The sequence below is a fragment of the Eurosta solidaginis genome, chromosome 5 (assembly GCF_040869045.1).
Source record: "Eurosta solidaginis isolate ZX-2024a chromosome 5, ASM4086904v1, whole genome shotgun sequence".
Classification (NCBI taxonomy): Eukaryota; Metazoa; Arthropoda; class Insecta; order Diptera; family Tephritidae; genus Eurosta; species Eurosta solidaginis.
Genome location: NC_090323.1, coordinates 27,405,049 through 27,424,095, shown reverse-complemented (window position 1 = coordinate 27,424,095; position 19,047 = coordinate 27,405,049). Strand labels below are relative to the sequence as shown.

Below are 19,047 nucleotides of genomic sequence, written 5' to 3'. Positions count from 1 at the left end.
ATATTTTGATATTGTAACGAATTTACTGAAATTCCTCTTATTTGTAACCTTCTACTAACGTTCGTATCGCTAAACTGTTGAATAAATAATTCCAATATTCAATAATGCAAAATGGCCTTTATTAGAGTACTTCACAATAACACTTATACTTCGCAACCAATAGCGGGCTTAAATCAAAACTGATTCTGCTTACTCAGCTTTTGCTCCTTGTATACCCTGTGCTGCGTCGTTCGCATACTTCTAGGCGTTTCTTCTTCTAGAATTTACTATAGATGCATGTTTATAGCTGCTCATATGCGCGTGTATATGTGAGTGATAGTTCGACCGATGATTGCATACTTTTGTGAGCATCTCATATATATGCATGTTTATGTGTGAGAACTACTTTGCTGATGATTGCATACTTTTTTGAGTATCTCTCCGCTGCTGCATGTACATATGTGTAGACATAATGATTACTTTGTTTATGTAGATACAAGTGACTGCTTAGTATCGCTTAGAGATGATAGTATCCCTCGTACACTGAGAAAATTTTCATTACACTGAAAAGCATTTTTTTTTTGTTTTTAAATGCTTGATCTTTGTAATTTTTTCCAATTTTAGTTTTTAAAAAACTTAAAAAAAATGGTTTTTCAGCGAAACAAAAATTTTTACATTATACGTTTTCGAAAGCCTATTTAAACACCTTTCTAAGGGTACCAAGATATTGGAAATCGGTTGAGCCATTTCGTAGTTATCACAACTCAAAAGTACTATGATATCAAAATATAGAGAGACGAATCTACTTAAAGATTTTTATAAAAAAAATAAAAAAACAACGCCATTTTAGTTTTTCGATATGTTATATATATTAAATGGACCTTTCTAAAATAAATATATATTTTATTTTAAAACACTTGGCCTTTGAATTTTTTTCCAAGTTTAAAATGTTATTTTTGGAGCAAAACATTTTTCAGTTTAATACAATTTTTTTACAGTATATGTATATTTTGGAAAACCGATTCGAATACCTTTCCAATGGTATCAAGATCTCAAAAGTACCATAATATCAAAAATAAAGAGATGCATTTACTTAAAATTAAAAAAAAAAAACCCCATTTTAGTTTTTGGATATGTTATTTATATATAGATATAGACCTTTATAATAAAAATTTTTATTTTTATTTTAAAACGCTGGCCTTTGCAGTTTTTTTTTTTCAAGTTTAAAATTTTTTTTTAGAAAAAAAATAGTTTCAATGTATTAAAATTTTTTTACAGTGTATGTTTTCGAAAGCCGATCTGAATACCTTTCCACACTGAAAGAAAAATACTGGTAAAATCAACCGAAATACGGATCAATTCAACCGAAATTTCTGTCAATTTTTATCCATCGCAACAGGATGCTGAATCAACTGCGCACAAATCGTTGATTCGTAATTGACCGTCTTAGTAGTCAAATGAACAAAAAAAGTTGTTGCGACAGCTTTGTACGAAAGTACCTATGTTGCTATATACATACATACGTAAATACATAAATACGCATGCTTGCTATATATACATACATACATACATATGTACGCACTTAACCGATCTTCAATTCGGCGTACATCAAATATGCTGGCACACACTAAACATTATACACTATTATTTTGTTTTATTAAACGCACTTTCACTAAATTTTATATTTTTTAATTTATTTAATTTATAGTTTTGAACTTCGCTTTGCAAATAGAAATTAAAATAGTAGTCACAAAACTGATTCTCAATTCTTTCAGTTGCAGCTCAGCTCATTCTCAATTTCTTCTCTCGCATGTAGTTGCCATACTTGATTGTTTCGAACAAAACTTGTAGTATAAGTGTTTGACGTAACATTTTAAATAGAGAACTTGTAAGTTATAGAAAACTAAAGAATCAAATCGCGGGAAGGTAATTCACCACTGGAGTAACTTTAAATGTAATTCGGCAAGTTTAATTTTCATAACACTTTATTTCGAAACGATTCCAAAACAACTCAAACTTTTATGCTGTCGGAAACATCAACATTAAAAAATAATGTTTTTTATTATCTTATTAGATTCGTTCGTGTGAGTGAAAATTCGTAAAAACTTGAACAACATGTTACTCACTGTGGAAAAATCCTGTTCGCCAAACAAAACTTTTGCAACAAGAGGGCGCAATTTTGCATTTCGCTTGGAGGAGAAGTTGCAAAATTGTACCCGATAAATAGGTGTCCCGGTATCTCATAATTTTTGCAGTGTTATGCACATTAAATTCAAAAAAGGGTTTTTTTGTTTTGTATTGATAACTGAAAAAATTGTTTTTTGTTGTTTTCCCATTTTGTGTGTTTTTTTCGATTTGGTAGTTTTCTTATTTTGGTGTTTTTTTTTAACAAGTGGCACCATCGTCATAAGCACAAAGTAGAGAGCGCAGTGTGCGTAAAATTCTCTTTGAAATTTGCTCATGTATTGACTGTTGATCGCTGTTGAAGTGACCATGAGATCAGTGGTGTTAACAGAAAAATCAGTTAGATTGATTAGGAATTTGTCAATTTTACAGAATTTTGTTAACTTAACAGCGACAATTTCTCTTCTGTTGAAATGACTAAACTAATTTGTTCGCTTGAAAAAGAAATCGGTCGAATTAGCCATAATTCGATTAATTTCACCGAATCTTCGTTAAGTCAAGAACAACAGAACCGATTTGTTGATTTTACTAGCACCATTTCTTTCAGTGCAATGGTACCAAGATCTTTGTAGTCGGTTGAACCATTCCGTAGTTATCACAGCTCAAAAGTACCTATTACCGTAATTTTTCACAACTTTGACACCTTGCCACGCCCACAATTTTTCAAAATTACAATTTCTAAAAATGAGGTTGTGTTTGTATAGGTAAAGCGTACCTGTATGCAAAATTTCATCAAAATCTGCGGGGGTCGGGTTCAATGCATATCGGTTTTGATATGAAATTCATCATATAAAAAATATATTTTGATGATTATGGTGGGACATATTGCCCCAGTAGAAACGAAAGAACTTTTGTTAGCAATCATTTTTCATTATAAAAAAACTCTACTACGTAAGTAAAGCAATTCGGTCACAATTTTTCGCACTTTTAGAAAAGTAACACAATGAAAACAACGGTAATGAAGTTTTCACTTATTTGAAGCACATTATTTGCGAAAGCTTTAAGTAAGATCGCTGCTTGTCTTTGGCAGTTTAACCACAAAGGTATAACAGAACTCAAATCTCGTATAAAAATTGCCACAATCAGCCAGTTTTATGTAATCAATGACTGCAATCGAAAAATAATTTACAGTCATTATGCTGTAAACGATTGCACATTTGAATGTTTTTTTTTTTTCATGAAAATAAAAGCAATCAGATTTTAATTGCAATCAAATAAGATTGTGGCGATATTGAAACTATTTTTCAGTTTTAATTGAAATTTTTTATAAAAAAAAATTTTACAATTTGCATGTTACCAAAACAAGTGGAGAAAGGAGAAAAGCTAACGAACTTGAGAATAATAGCGAACGCGTCAAAAACAGCCTGTATTAATTAAACAATAATACCACATCAATATATTTGTATGATAAATTACAAAAAAAAAATAATAGTTAAAGAGCCATACGTTCAAATTCAACTTAAAATAAAAAAAATTATATATACTTTAAAGATCTAACATCTGGCATTTGGACCTACAGCATAAAGTAAAAATTACACATATACAATGTATACGCGAGGACCAACACAAGTTTGCTTTGTTGACAAAATACGAATTATTATACTCAGTTGAGCAGAGCTCACAGAGTATATTAAGTTTGATTGGATAACGGTTGGTTGTACAGGTATAAAGGAATCGAGATAGATATAGACTTCCATATATCAAAATAATCAGGATCGAAAAAAAATTTGATTGAGCCATGTCCGTCCGTCCGTCCGTCCGTTAACACGATAACTTGACTAAATTTTGAGGTAAATTAATGAAATTTGGTATGTAGGTTCCTGAGCACTCATCTCAGATCGCTATTTAAAATGAACGAAATCGGACTATAACCACGCCCACTTTTTCGATATCGAAAATTTCGAAAAACCGAAAAAGTGCGATAATTCATTACTAAAGAAAGCTAGAACGATGAAACTTGGTAGATGGGTTGACCTTATGACACAGAATAGAAAACTAGTAAAATTTTGGACAATGGGCGTGGCACCGCCCACTTTTAAAAGAAGGTAATTTAAAACTTTTGCAAGCTGTAATTTGGCAGTCGTTGAAGATATCATGACAAAATTTGGCAGGAACGTTACTCCTATTACTATATGTACGCTTAATAAAAATTAGCAAAATCGGAGAAGGACCACGCACACTTTTAAAAAAAAATTTTTTTTTAAGTAAAATTTTAACAAAAAATTTAATATCAGTATATAAGTAAATTATGTCAACATTCAACTCCAGTAATGATATGGTGCAACAAAATACAAAAATAAAAGAAAATTGCAAAATGGGCGTGGCTCCGCCCTTTTTCATTTAATTTGTCTAGGATACTTTTAATGCCATAAGTCGAACAAAAATTTACCAATCCTTTTGAAATTTGGTAGGGGCATAGATATTATGACGTTAACTGTTTTTCGTGAAAATGGGCGAAATCGGTTGAAGCCACGCCCAGTTTTTATACACAGTCGTCCTTCTGTCCTTCCGCATGGCCGTTAACACGATAACTTGAGTAAATTTTGAGGTATGTTGATGAAATTTGGTATGTAGGTTCCTGGGCACTCATCTCAGATCGCTATTTAAAATTAATGAAATCGGACCGTAACCACGCCCACTTTTTCGATATCGAAAATTACGAAAAATGAAAAAAATGCCATAATTCTATACCAAATACGAAAAGAGGGATGAAACATGGTAATTGGATTGGTTTATTGACGCGAAATATAACTTTAGAAAAAACTTTGTAAAATGGTTGTGACACCTACCATATTAAGTAGAAGAAAATGAAAAAGTTCTGCAGGGCGAAATAAAGAACCCTTGAAATCTTGGCAGGTATTACATATATAAATAAATTAGCGGTATCCAACAGATGATGTTCTGGGTCACCCTGGTCCACATTTTGGTCGATATCTGAAAAACGCCTTCACATATACAACTACCACCACTCCCTTTTAAAGCTCTCATTAATACCTTTAATTTGATACCAATATCGTACAAACACATTCTAGAGTCACCCCTGGTCCACCTTTATGGCGATATCTCGAAAAGGCGTCCACCTATAGAACTAAGCCCCACGCCCTTTTAAAATACTCATTAACACCTTTCATTTGATACCCATATCGTACAAACATATTCTAGAGTCACCCCTGGTCCACCTTTATGGCGATATCTCGAAAAGGCGACCACCTATAAAACGAGGGCCCACTCCCTTTTAAAAATACTTATTAACACCTTTCATTTGATACCGATATCGTACAAACACATTCTAGAGTCACCCCTGGTCCACCTTTATGGCGATATTTCGAGACGGCGTCCACCTATAGAACTAAGGCCCACTCCCTTTTAAAATACTCATTAACACCTTTCGTTTGATACCCATATTGTACAACAAATTCTAGTGTCACCCCTGGCCCACCTTTATGGAGATATCTCGAAACGGCGTCCACCTATGGAACTAAGGATTACTCCCTTTTAAAATAATCATTAACACCTTTCATTTGATACCCATATCGTACAAACAAATTCTAGAGTCAACCCTGATTCACATTTATTGCGATATCCCTAAATGGTGTCCACCTATAGAACTATGGTCCACTCCCTCATAAAATACTCTTTAATGCCTTTCATTTGATACACATGTCATACAAACACATTCCAGGGTTTCCCTCGGTTCATTTTCCTACATGGTTATTTTCCCTTATGTTGTCACCATAGCTCTCAACTGAGTATGTAATGTTCGGGTACACCCGAACTTAACCTTCCTTACTTGTTTTTTATTTAACTTTGTTGTTGTTGTTGTAACTGTGCTTCGCCCATCCAATAGGTGCGACCGATCACAAATTGTTGTTGTTGTTGTTGTAGCGATAAGGTTGCTCCCCGAAGGCTTTGGGGGGAGTGTTATCGATGTGATGGTCCTTTGCCGGATACAGATCCAGTACGCTCCGGTAACACAGCACCATTAAGGCACTAGCCCGACATCTCGGAACGCTTTATGTGGCCACATTAAACCTTCAGGCCATCCCTCCCTCCCCATCCCCAAATGCATGACGAGCTTGGGGTCGCCAGAGCCTCTTCTGTTAGTGAAACAGGATTCGCCGCGGATAGGTGAGGTTGACAATTGGGTTTGGAGAAGCTATATTGCGCTGGCAATCTGAAGGGTTGCGCTACACAGCCCCTTGAATCTGGTATTTTAGTCGCCTCTTACGAAAGGCATACCTACCGTGGGCAAAGAGAGTAGATTAATAAGAGGGAGCATTGTAGAGTCTTTCATTCTCCACAAAGTGGGACGGCTGCGGCAGGAATACACCACACGTTTTGCCCCTGCTTCGTTTTCACCATCTGGATTAAAAAAGTCATGAGCTTGGGCATTCGCGCAATTTTAGTGATGTAAAATGCATGGCGCTAATGCTGGTGCCAGCTCAGTGGTAGCTCATTGACGCAATGACTCCAAGCGAATTGTTGAAGCTTCTCAGTAGTGAGTGCGTAGTACATTTTACTTGCGCTATTAAGTGAAACGATTCTTGTGTGTCAAGCATGAGTTTGGTGTTACTGGCGCTACGGGCAATGATGACACTGAGCTGATGACGGCATTGCTGGTAGTTCAGCTTTTCAATCAGAGAAAGCATTGGTGGCTCATGGAAATTATTATGGCTTTGGCTATTAGTGGTTGTGACCTTGAACCAAATAAATGCTGCGGACATAACAAGCGGAGTCATTTTTGAGTTTTATATTTTAGATTTCATGCACAATTAATATGGGTGTGTTTGAGCAGCCAAATAATAACAGTAGTATTGCTAAAGTGCAGTTTAGTTGACGGAATGACTAATTTCCTAGTGATGATCAATAGATTGTCAACATTTCGTTCAACGAAGGCCCGAAATTGCCACATCTGCTCAAATTTTCCAAGATTTTCCATTGTTGATTTAACTTATGCTGTTATGCCAATATTTTTCATCCAGCTTATTTCAAATACGTAATTTTTCCAAAAGCAAAATAAATTACAGCAAAGATTACAAGGTTAAACAGCCTTAAAAAATCGGCTATGTTGAGGCGGACAGCATAGCAAAAAGTATGGTGAATTCCTCGCGCAGCCGTCCTACAAATTCCACAAAGTTTTACAAGTCTACAATGTACCATCTTAAAATTTTTAAAATCCTTGCCGCGGGTATATTCTGACCCCCTAACCGCTGGGGGGATCACAAATTGTCACCAATGTCCTCTAACGATAGTCCAAGGAAACTTACTGTTTCAACAGGGGCGGACCATAGGGAGATAGGTGTTAAAGGCGTAGGTTCCACATCACAATTGAAGAGATGGGTTGTGTCATGTGAGGACACATTGCAAGCAGGTCATACATTTTGTATGTCGGGTTTGATTCTGGATAAGTAACAGTTTAACCTGTTACAGTATCCAGATGGAAGTTGAGCTAGAGTGGCGCGCGTTTCCCTAGGGAGAGTGCGGGGACTTCTCCTAGTTCTGGGTATTTTTCTTTAAGTACTGGATTCGCCGGGCAATTCCTGACATAGAGGTCTGACGCCTGTTTGTGGATATCACTGAGGACCTGCTTGTGCTTTTTTGCCTCATACGGCTGTGTTCTCAGGTGCCGTATTTCCTCTTAATTCTTACGGAGATTACCCCTTAGGTCCCTGGGAGGTGTAGCCTCATCAATCAGATGTCCGTTGGGACGCCCAGGTTTCTGGGTATTCAACAGAAGCTGTTTGTTCAGCATTTCATTTCTCTCCCTAATGGCGAGTACTCTCGCCTCATTGTTTAGGTCGTGTTCTGGGGACATAAGAAGACAGCCTGTAGCGGTTGTGAGGGCAGTATTTTGGCAGGCCTATATTTTCTTCCAATGCGTAACCTTTAGGCTTGACCATATAGGTAACGCGTAGCATGCAATCGGCCGGCCAATTGCTTTGTAAGTGGTAATGAGCGTTTCTTTTTGTCTTTACCCCAAGTGCTGCCAGCAAGAGATTTGAGGATTTTATTACGGATCTGGATTTTCGGTACAATTGCGGCTGCATGCTCACCAAAATCCTGATCGAACGTCACACCCAAGATTTTTGGGCGTAAGACAGTCGTTAGCGTGATGCCATCGACGTGGATGTTCAATATGGTCGACATTTGGCGCGTCCATGTTGTAAATAGGGTCGCCGATGATTTGGCCCGTGACAAATGTCAGGTTTCGCGAGGCGAAGAAATTGGATAGATCAGGGGGATAGCTCTTTATTTTGTTACAAAGCTCATCGATGTGTGGGCCTGGGCGTGTGGCCATTATTGTACAGTCATCGGCGTAAAAAACAATAATATATTATTTATCTTGCTCTTTTTTCAGTGCATTTTTTATTTCTGCTCACAACTGGCTTTAAAATTTTCGATGGGGTCAGGTAAACATTTATTTTGTTGTTGAGATATGCTAGACTTGTGTTTGATTTCCAGTGTCGTCTTCAGGAAAACTCCTAAACTCTCTGTTGTCAAATTTTCTTTAAATTAAAATGTGTAAGAACATTTTAACCGTTAATACTTCCAAAAAAGGCACTGATTAAAGCACAATGGCGAAACCAATTTTCTCCAAACAAAAATTGGCCGAAGGTTTTGGGGAGTGTTATCGATGTTGATGGTCTTTTGTGGATGCAGGCATGTAACAAGGTATTAGCCCGACCATCTCGGGAACGATTTAGTATGACCACATGAAACCTTCTAGGCCATACCGCCCTCCCACCCCCTAGATCCATGAGGAACTTGGGGTCGCAATTGAATGTATGTTAGTCGCCTCTGTAGATAAATACAATCCCCGAAGGCTTTGGGGAGTGTAATCGATGTTGATGGCCCTTTGCAGGATATAGCTCCGGTAAGTTCCGGTAACAAGCACCATTAAAGTACAAGCCCGACCATCTCAGGAACGATTAAATATGACCATATTGAACTTTCTAGGCCTTGCCTGGTTTTCGAGTAATAGCCATCAAAAGATGATCCACCCCGATATGTACAAATAACTATGACGCATTACCTCAAATATTTTCCACCAAATGTTTTTAAAGTTTTATAGTAGTATTCTAAATGCGGATTAGCAATACTCGCCATTTTTTTTTTAAGTTCAACAAGTCAATAGCTAAACAAACTTTTGTCAGTATCCTTGTGTGTAAAAGGAAATCATATAATACTACCTACATATACTATATGTGACCCGGTCTCATAAGCCACCTTTTCATAGACCGGGTCACATATGTATTTGAACACTGCAGAACAAAGATATAAATTGAGTTATTAACAAAGCAAATAATTGATGCTGAGAAGTTTAAATATGTAGGCATGTAGAAATTAAATACATATACATATGTAAACTAAATAGCCAAGACGCAAGCGAACAAAGAGTTTAATAAACAAAAATTAATAATTGAAATAAATTGAATAAAGAGAAAATTTACTGACTTACTCTCTTGGAATGAATGGATTTATAACGAGGTTTTGAGTGAAATGTGAAAGATGGAAATATCAGACGTATTTATCAAGGCTTTTGGTTTATAACAGAGGAACACAATGTAAACAGAGCATAGAATGCAAACGCAGAATTTATTGTAGTAGTATGTGTGTACAATTGTAAAAAGAACTCTGGGAAACTGGGAATCCATATACTGACCCTGACCTTTCCATCTTATAGAACTGAATACAATTCTAAAGAAAAGCGCGATAGACAGGGTAGCGTATTTAGTGAAATTCCGCTTATTCCAAGCCTTCTGCTAACGTTCTAATGGCTAAACTGTTGAATAAATAATTGCAATATTCAATAATGCAAAATGGTCTTTATTAGACTACTTTGAGGAATAAATAATTGCAATATTCAATAATGCAAAATGATCTTTATTAGACTGCTTTGAGAGTACTTCACAATAACTCTTACTTCACAACTAATCTCGTGTTTAAATCAAACTGCTTCCTGACTACTCAGCTTGCGCTGCTTTTATACTCACCTTTGCTTCATTCTCATATTTCTAGACGTTTCGCCTTCTAGAATCTCTTGCTTGGTTACCAGCGTTATACATGTATATTTGTAGTTTATGAGTTTCTCATAGTCATATGCGTGTATATGTGTGAGCACTACTTCGGCCGATGACTACATGCGCTTGTGAGTATCTCTCCGGCGCCTTGTATGTACATATGTGCGTAAATGATGATTGATTTGTTTATGTACAGAAGAGTGGCAGCTTGCTTTATTGGTGTTGTGCCTTCATTTAACAACCGCTTAGTGATGTTAGTATTAAAGATATCCGCCGCCGATTTTGGTCGTTTTTCGCATGCCGCCGCCGAATGTCAAAAATATCGGCGCGGCGGCGGCGTCCGGCGCTTTACTTTTTTCGACTCGTTTAAGACTGTTTAGTAGACTGGGTCGATTTATTAACCTATATCGTGCCATCGATTTTTCGATAGGTTTTGGGCTCAGGAAAAAAAGTTCCACTAAGCATACCCAAAAAAATAATTTTCGAGCCTGCAAAATTTGAGTTTTTTGACTCCTTTCTTTGATTTTTAAGGTTTTTTTCATGATCAACTTGAAAAAATTTCATTTGATTTTAAAATTTTCATGTATACCCTGTCCGACTCAAAATTGTCCGCTAAAAACTTTGGCGATAACAGTTTTTTGAAAAAAAAATAAAAATATTTTTTGGGTTTTGAGGAGTGTTTTGGTGAAAAAAAATGGTCGAAATCGTAAGCTTGTGGTAAAATTTGATGTTGCTAGCTGTTAAAATGAGGCAGAAATGGGGCAGAAATGGCGAAAACCCTCTTATTGAACAATCGATTGTATGGGAGGTATATGCTATAGTGGTCCGATCCGGTCGATTCCGACAAATGTCAAATCCCCCATCAAAATATGCCTGCTTGCCAAATTTCATCAAGATATCTCAAAAATTGAGGGACTAGTTTGCGTTCAAACAGACGGACATGGCTAAATCAACTTAGCTCGTCCCCTGATCATTTTGGTGTACTTATTGGTGGTCTAACGGAAACATATACATAAAAAATGATTTGGAGCCTTGAAAATGAAAAAAATCGATTTCGACCAAAACAAGTCCCAAAAACCCAAAAAAAAAAAAATTTTTTTTAAACTGTTAATGCCAACGTTTTTATCGCATAATTTTAAGTGGGATAGGAACTATGAGACAAATTCGTTTTCATCGGCAACACTTTTGCACGTTTCTGAAGAAAGCCTTAAAAAAATGCCGAAAAAGTAAATTTTTTCACCAAAACACTCCTCAAAACCCAAAAAATATTTTTTTTTTTCAAAAAACTGTTATCGCCAATGTTTTAGCGGACAATTTTGAGTCGGACAGGGTATACATGAAAATTTTAAAATCAAATGAAAATGTTTAAGTAGGTCATGAAAAAACCTTAAAAATCAAAGAAAAAAAGTCAAAAAACTCAAATTTTGCAGGCTCGAAAATAATTTTTTTGGGTATGCTTAGTGGAACTTTTTTTCTTGAGCCCAAAACCTATCGAAAAATCGATGGCACGATATAGGTTAACTTTCGTCCATACAAATCGATCCAGGTTACTGTTTAGGCCATTTATTGTTCATGTCGAAAATTGGTCGGATAGGTCGAAAGTGGAATCAATGGATGCGAATCACGGCCAGTTATAAGAAACTAATTACGAAAATTAATAATGAACAATGAATTCAAATAAAATGACTCAAGGCGAACATGTTTTTAAATTGTCCTCAAGTTGTTAAAAAAAGCAAAATATCCAAAAAAGGTGCCGTTAACATCTTTCTACTTAAAATCGGTCGACTTTCATTCTAAAATATCGTTTTGATTTAACGAAGACTATTGAAATCAATGTTGTGAGCACAAACATTTTCAAAATTTTATCCAGGGTCCTTGTAAAATTATAATTATGTAGATGCGCCGAGGATTGTGCGATTTTCACCCATTACGCTATGACATCCACTTAGACTGCTTATGATTTCGAGGGCGGCATCCTTGGTCGAATAGTCACTCCCTAACGTACAAGGTGTTTCTCTTGTGTATGTTGGCAGCATAGCGCGACAAAAGCATCCGTTGGAAAGTCTTCGGAGCTACACCTAGAGCTTCTAGGAAAGTGACGTCGACGAAAGTTTGAGTTCGAAGACGCAGTCCTATAGCTTCTGTGCTGGCATATGGTGTGAGGGTCAGGAGGCGTGGTAGCGACTGGTGGTCGGCATTGCTACTGTTCGCACATCGCACGCAGCAGACCGGGGTTAGGTTCGAAGCCTCACTGGAGTAAGTGAAAGAGGGACAATCCCTCCGCAAGGAGCTACTCCTGAAAATTTTGGAACGGTCTGCGGGATCTTGAGGCAAAAACGCCGGATCTTTCCGAAATAGCCAACACATTGATTTCCTTAAATACATACAAACAAAACCTTTCCTAAATATTATTTTTTTAAATAGAAAAATCAAGCTTTTTAAAGTAAGAACACCTGCGTACGCGGCGCGCCGCCCACGCCGCCGCCGATAAAGTGATCGGCGTAAACCTCTATTAGTATCACTTAGTGATGCTAATATTCGTCACAATAGGTTTCTATTTTTGTTGCAAGCACAAATCGAAGTTTGTTAATTTTTATTTTGTTATGTGGACGTACGCTTCCTTTTATAAAAACTTTACTTTATATTTTAAAATTTACTATTAATTTCAATAGGCAGTATACTTTGTATTGATACTTAAACATCTTTATTTTAATGGTAATGTTTTTTTTTCATACCCATTCCATTTTTCCCAAAAAAATTTTATTTAAAGATCCTTTTGACTTTTATTTTGTCCTTGTGGCTTATTCCCTCTCTTAGTAAGCGTAAAAATTAGCGAGTGCGCTAGTTTAACTACTAAGGCAAGCAATTACACATTTTTGTATTTATGTACAAGTCTTAGAGGTAAATATTGTTGCGTAAAAAAATCATTCACGCATTTTTTTCTTAAATATTTCAAAGCATTTGTAGATTTTTTTAAAATAATATACATATCTATATATTTTATTATCTCTTGGTTTTCTAGTCTCATTGTGTAGCCATTTATTTGTTTATTTATTTATGTGTAAAAAATGCTAGAGTTGCCATATGTGTGCGTATTTATTTACGGTATTTATTGTGAAATACTAAGTTTCGAAGTTTTTCTTTGAATATTCTTACCATCAGCTGTGAAACGAGCTTAAACTGACAATATTAATTATAATAATTAACAATAATAATTAGCATATATTACTAGGCAAAATTAAACAAAATCTCACTACAAGTTTTCTCTTACAAAGAATGCTCAGAGTCTGCTTAAGCATTGAAGATAAAGAGTGGGAATCGACATAAAGTTTACTTGCCCTATTTCACGGCTTAATAAAACCAAAAATATGTTAAAAGGACTGCAGCTCTCTAAAGTGGAGTTCGTGGCCTCTAGATAAAGAAAAAAGAACCTCAACCATTTATAATATGGACAAGAGAGCGCTAAATGAAGACTTAAAGGGGTTTGCCGTAGCTACCTTCTTCCTGATGTGGAAGAAACAGTGAAGCATACTACACAATAGTTTTCGGTTGTTGTTTTTGTATTGATTGTTACGAACTGGCCGGTCCGTGAGGACCTCACATAGACTGAATGAGTCCGTAGTAGCGGAACCTTGTTTAACGACCAAACTATATGAAAAACAAGGACCTATGTTATAAAAATGGCGGCCGCCGTGGTGTGATGGTAGCGTGCTCCGCCTTCCACACCGAAGATCCTGGGTTCACGCCCCGGGTAAAGCAAGATCAGAATTTTAGAAACAACTTTTTTCAATAGAATAAAATTTTTCTAAGTGGGGTCGCCCCTCGGATGTGTTTGGCAAGCACTCCGAGCGTATTTCTGCCATGAAAAGCTCTTAGTGAAAACTCGTCTGCCTTGCAGATGCCGTTCAGAGCCGGCATAAAAAACAAGTAGGTCCCGTCCCGCCAATTTGTAGGAAATATCAAGAGGAGCACGACGCAAATTGGAAGAGTAGCTCGGCCTGATTTCTCTTCGGGGGTTATCGCGCCTTACATTTTTTTATGTTATAAAATAATTCCGTCCTCTTGGCAAATACTAGAAGCTTTCTAGGACCCATGCCACTTGCTGTTTCTTGATCTGACAGCTGTATCACTCCTAATAGCCGGGGTTTTAGTCTGGCAAGCGCAGGACTCGATCGGGCGTGTGACGGCAGAAGGCAGTGTCCCGTCAGAATTTTTAATGATAGAAGAAGTAACTTTGTAAGTTTTAAGGTTTAAAGGCCTACACATGATCTTCGACACTTTACAAGCTTCGAGTGAGCGCCCTTTTTAGCCAGATCATCCGCTTATTCATTCCCATATGCCCTGGGACCCAATCTAGATGTATGCTTCCCCTATACCGATTTTTTCCGGGGATTGCTTGCACTCTAACACACTTTTAGATGCTGTAAAGACGAGCTAAGAGGCGAATAAAATACGTAGACCGAAGGGGTTCGAGAGGCCATCAAAAATCGTATTCACGAGCTGGTGCCAAAAAAAAGCCATGACGATATTTTTAACCGGCAAACGATTTCCGCTTTGCGCAGCGCTCGCCTGAAACCTTTCATGGGTTTTTTAGGGTAACTATTGGTAACAACAACAAACACGAGTACAAGTCACAGGCTTCAAACTTACGCTAGTCGAATGTCTTGCGCACAGTTGCTTTACTGTCTTCCACTATTCGTCGCGTTAGACCTTCTCTATGCCTCTATGTTCTTTGTTTTTACTGACATTCTGAATTGTAAGAATTAACTTAAAAAAATTAGTACGAACAGAGTAATTTATTACAACTAGGCGAATAATTGAATTATTTTACTTGTCGCACTGTGAGGTAGTTGATCAATATAGCTGGCCAAAATTAAAACAACAGTTATTTCTGTTCAAAAAGTGGTTGTCTCATTTCTTTGTTATGAAAGGAAATATTGAAAGTTAATTCACGATGTTCCGCGCAGAATTACTATGGATCGGACCCCCGGTTTCGGATGGACCCGGGGTTATTTTTTGGTATTAAATGAGATGTGTCAATATGGGTATCAAACGAAACGTATTTTACTCTGCGTTTCTATTGACATTTTTAAGTAGGGTTGCCACCTCACTCAGTTAAAACATGCGGTATAAAAAAACTAACATATTGTGACGAATATTAGCAACACTAAGGGATACTATCATCTCTAAGGCGATACTAAGCAGTCAATTGTATGTACATAAACAAATCATTCATTATGTCTACACATATGTACATACTAGCAGCGGAGAGATACGCACAAACACATGCATATATCGGAGATACTCACAAAAGTATTCAATCATCGGTGGAAGTATTACTCACATATACACGCGAATGTGGCTATGCGAGAGGCTATAAATGTGCATCTGTATTTTATAGCTGGTAAGTTTATAGCTGGTAAACAAGTAGTAAATTCTAGAAGAAGAAACGCTTAGAAGTATGCGAACGAGACAGCAGAGAGTATAAAAGGAGCTAAAGCTGAGTAAACAGCAAATCAGTTTGATTTAAGCACGCTATTGGTTGCGAAGTATAAGTGTTATTGTGAAGTACTTTCAAAGCAGTCTAATAAAGACCATTTTTAATTACTGAATATTTATTTATTCAACAATTTAGCGATACGAACGTTAGTAGAAGGTGTAAAATAAGGGGAATTTCTCTAACTTCGTTACAATATGAATTAAAAACACATTTACCTGTCCTAAAAGAAAATGTAACTAGATTAAATGAAGGCCAAATAAGTGAACAAGTATTTAGATTAGAAGGGTATATTGCTTTTTAATCCAAAAATACATACATGGAACTGCACACAATTTTTATACAACTTTAGATGTGCGCTGTTAGCTTCGTTGACGTTGCAGATGGGTTTTGGGGTATGTATACTATTCAGTGGGCATATGGGAACGCCAGGGAGTATATTTAAAAAAAAAATTTAAATATTTTGAAAAATTCACTTTTGGCCAGCTAGATTGATTAAATACCATACCGCGCGTCGTTTGTATGTTTGTTGATTCAAAAGAATACAAAATTTTAGATTTTGTTTCAAAAGTTTTGGATTATAATACACACAGTCCAAATATTTTTGTTTTTGTTGTATTGTTTTATATGTTTTTTTTTTTAAGTTTTATGTTTTCTCATTAATTAAACAAAATCAATTTCATAAACGCAGTTATTAACCAATTTTGTTTTTCTTTTCTCTTAATCTTTTTTTAATTTTTTAGGCCTTTTGCGCTACAAAGTGGATTTCCAGAGTATGCAGCTCGATGAAATTGATAATGATTACTACGACTTGGATGATTATTAGACAATTATTTTTTGTTTTTTTTTTATAAATTAAAAAAATTTGCTACCATTTGCAAAAATATGGTGAAAAGGATATTTAAATTTGAAAATTCGTAATCAAGTAAAATACTACACGCCACTTCCAATACAAAAGCGAAAGAAACTGCAGTTGACATCACCAAGTGAAACGGCACATGCATACGAACATTTATCGAATTGTTTTAGATGTCAAAATGAATAATTGTTAATTAGAAACTAAAAAAATTTAATTTTATAAGACCAACACACAAGCCCAAATTCACTTATGAGAGCTTTTCCTCCAGGTAAAGTTGTCCTGTAATTTTAACAAACAGCGAACTAAAGCATACAAAATCGTTGTTAACTTACAAACATGGCAAACAACTGGGTGGCTTTCCGTAACTCGATAGTCGACACTCGTTGATTCGATACTTCAAGTCGATATCGAACGCTCGATGATGCCATTTTAGTTCCGGTATCTTGGTATGATCTCTTTCGTTTGCAGATTTCAAAGGCTGTTTAGAAAGTTTTTTGAGCTACCAAAATATTTTATTTTATAAATAGCGTTTATTTTTTAATCTCTAATTTGGTATCGAACAGTTTGTATGGAACGTTCGATACGACGCGTCGACAATTTGTGAAGTAAAATCGAAACTTAGCAAACGATTTTCGGGCTTAAGAGGAGGTTGCTTCCAGCACCTGATTTTAGTGTTTTGTTAAATTTTTTCTCCAGAAAGCGTTCATTTTATTTTCGTCGTCTGACTGCGCCGCTCTGACTGCAAAGCATTTGTCGTTTAATAAACCAATTGCTTTTTATCAATGCCGTAAATTTACAAAAAGGAGGAAACAGCAACACTAAAAATATAGTCTACAATAGAAATTTAGATTAACAACAAAATTTTGCGCGGAAATAGCATTGTTTAAAACTTTAGCAACAAAACCAACTTCGCTGATATAAGTAATTTATATACAAATATACAATTTAGAAATATTGATAATGAAAAAAAGAAATAAAAATGCAAAAACAAATACAAAAAAGGAATTGCTACCATCATCAGTATGAGGATTCGAAGTTAACGGCAAATAAAGCTAAAAAACATTAAGGAAAAAAGTGCAGTTGTTCAATCATTAAAGTATAACATACAATTTCCATTTTCATCTCACCCTCTCCCCCGCAAACAGCATTGTAAGTCAAACTAAATGGTCTGGCGAAGTTGGCATAGTCATAATGCTATAGTCATAACCGTATTTTTGCTTATCCGTATAAATTGTCATCAGTTATTGGTGCCTTAACCTAAAAATTAACCAAAAACAACAACAAAATACCAAGTTTCTCTGAAAACCGCCTTAGAAACATGCATAACTTTAACACATAACCAAAGAGGATAAACACAATAAGAGGCGTCACTCGTTATTTTTTTGGCATTTACTCGATGTATACTGAGAGGTAGTCGCTACTTTTTTTTTGGGCGAAATGTTTATAAATGTCTTCTATACATTTTCGTGGGGTATTTGTGTTTATTTTTCGACTGTATTTAATTAATATATTTAATTCTCTTTCCAAAAATCACAGTTGCACAAGGGGCCTACACGGCATGGATAAATGCGAGACAATTAAAAATGTCTCTCAGAAAACATTCGGCATCAATTTTTTCAAATTCCAGCGAGATACTCGCCACAAAATAACGAGTGACGCCTCTTATTGTATTTATCCTCTTTGACATAACTACATACGAATTATGTGATGTGTGAAAGATAATATATGCGTAAGAAGGCAATTGGGAAAAAACTTTACAACAACTTTATTGTCATTGTCGTCGTATTTCAGTCGACGTCACATCGTATCGACGTCGTCTTCACTTCGACACCAAATCGGATTGGCTAAGCTTGTTGAGACGACAATTTATCGATAAAACGAAAGAAAAATATACCATCTCTGCCATTTCTTGATCAGCTGTTAAATTTTTTTTTAATTTCTGTATCTTTACGCGATTTGAGATTTGTTTAAATATTTCATTTCCAGATTTAACACAAATGCTTTATTATGAGCTCTAGTGACGAAAAAATAAAGAGGAGCTTAGACTCAATAGAAAAAAAATTAGAAATAACTCCGATTTTTTCTAGCCCAGCTACAAGAACCTCGAATTATTGCGCACTCGTTATTTTCATTTTGAATATCTAAAGAAACAATGCATATTACATATTTGTATATTTAATTAATTAAAAAAGAAATGTTTTACTTACAAATTTTCCATCTGTCGTCAGTAAAAACAGCGTCATTGTGAATTTTACCAAGTAGCGCAATCGGTGAAAATTCGCACATTCACACGCACAGTTCTAGACTCAGTTTCAAAAACAAACTAGATTATTAAACTCAAATTTTAAAGTGAGATAATCCCTACGAATTTATGTATACAGAATATATAAGGCGTTTTTGTTGTTATTAAAACAATAGTTTTATTTATATTAAAGCTAAGGCCGCACTGAGCTGAACTACACTGCGCTGCAAAATATTCTTCGCATGTATTCTTATGGAACAATTCA

The 19,047-nt window shown here is 35.8% G+C and overlaps 1 protein-coding gene across 7 annotated transcripts in view; it reads left to right on the top strand.

Moving 5' to 3' along the window:
- eRF1 (eukaryotic release factor 1) overlaps nucleotides 1-17,614 on the top strand; it is a 55,716-nt gene extending 38,102 nt beyond the window's left edge. For all 7 annotated transcript variants that reach the window (XM_067787620.1, XM_067787622.1, XM_067787627.1 and 4 more), the window contains exon 8: nucleotides 16,425-17,614. In XM_067787620.1, the coding sequence (XP_067643721.1) occupies nucleotides 16,425-16,507 (83 nt within the window). In that variant the 3' untranslated portion in view covers nucleotides 16,508-17,614. The remainder of the gene's footprint in view (nucleotides 1-16,424) is intronic.
- Nucleotides 17,615-19,047: the final 1,433 nt, after the last annotated feature.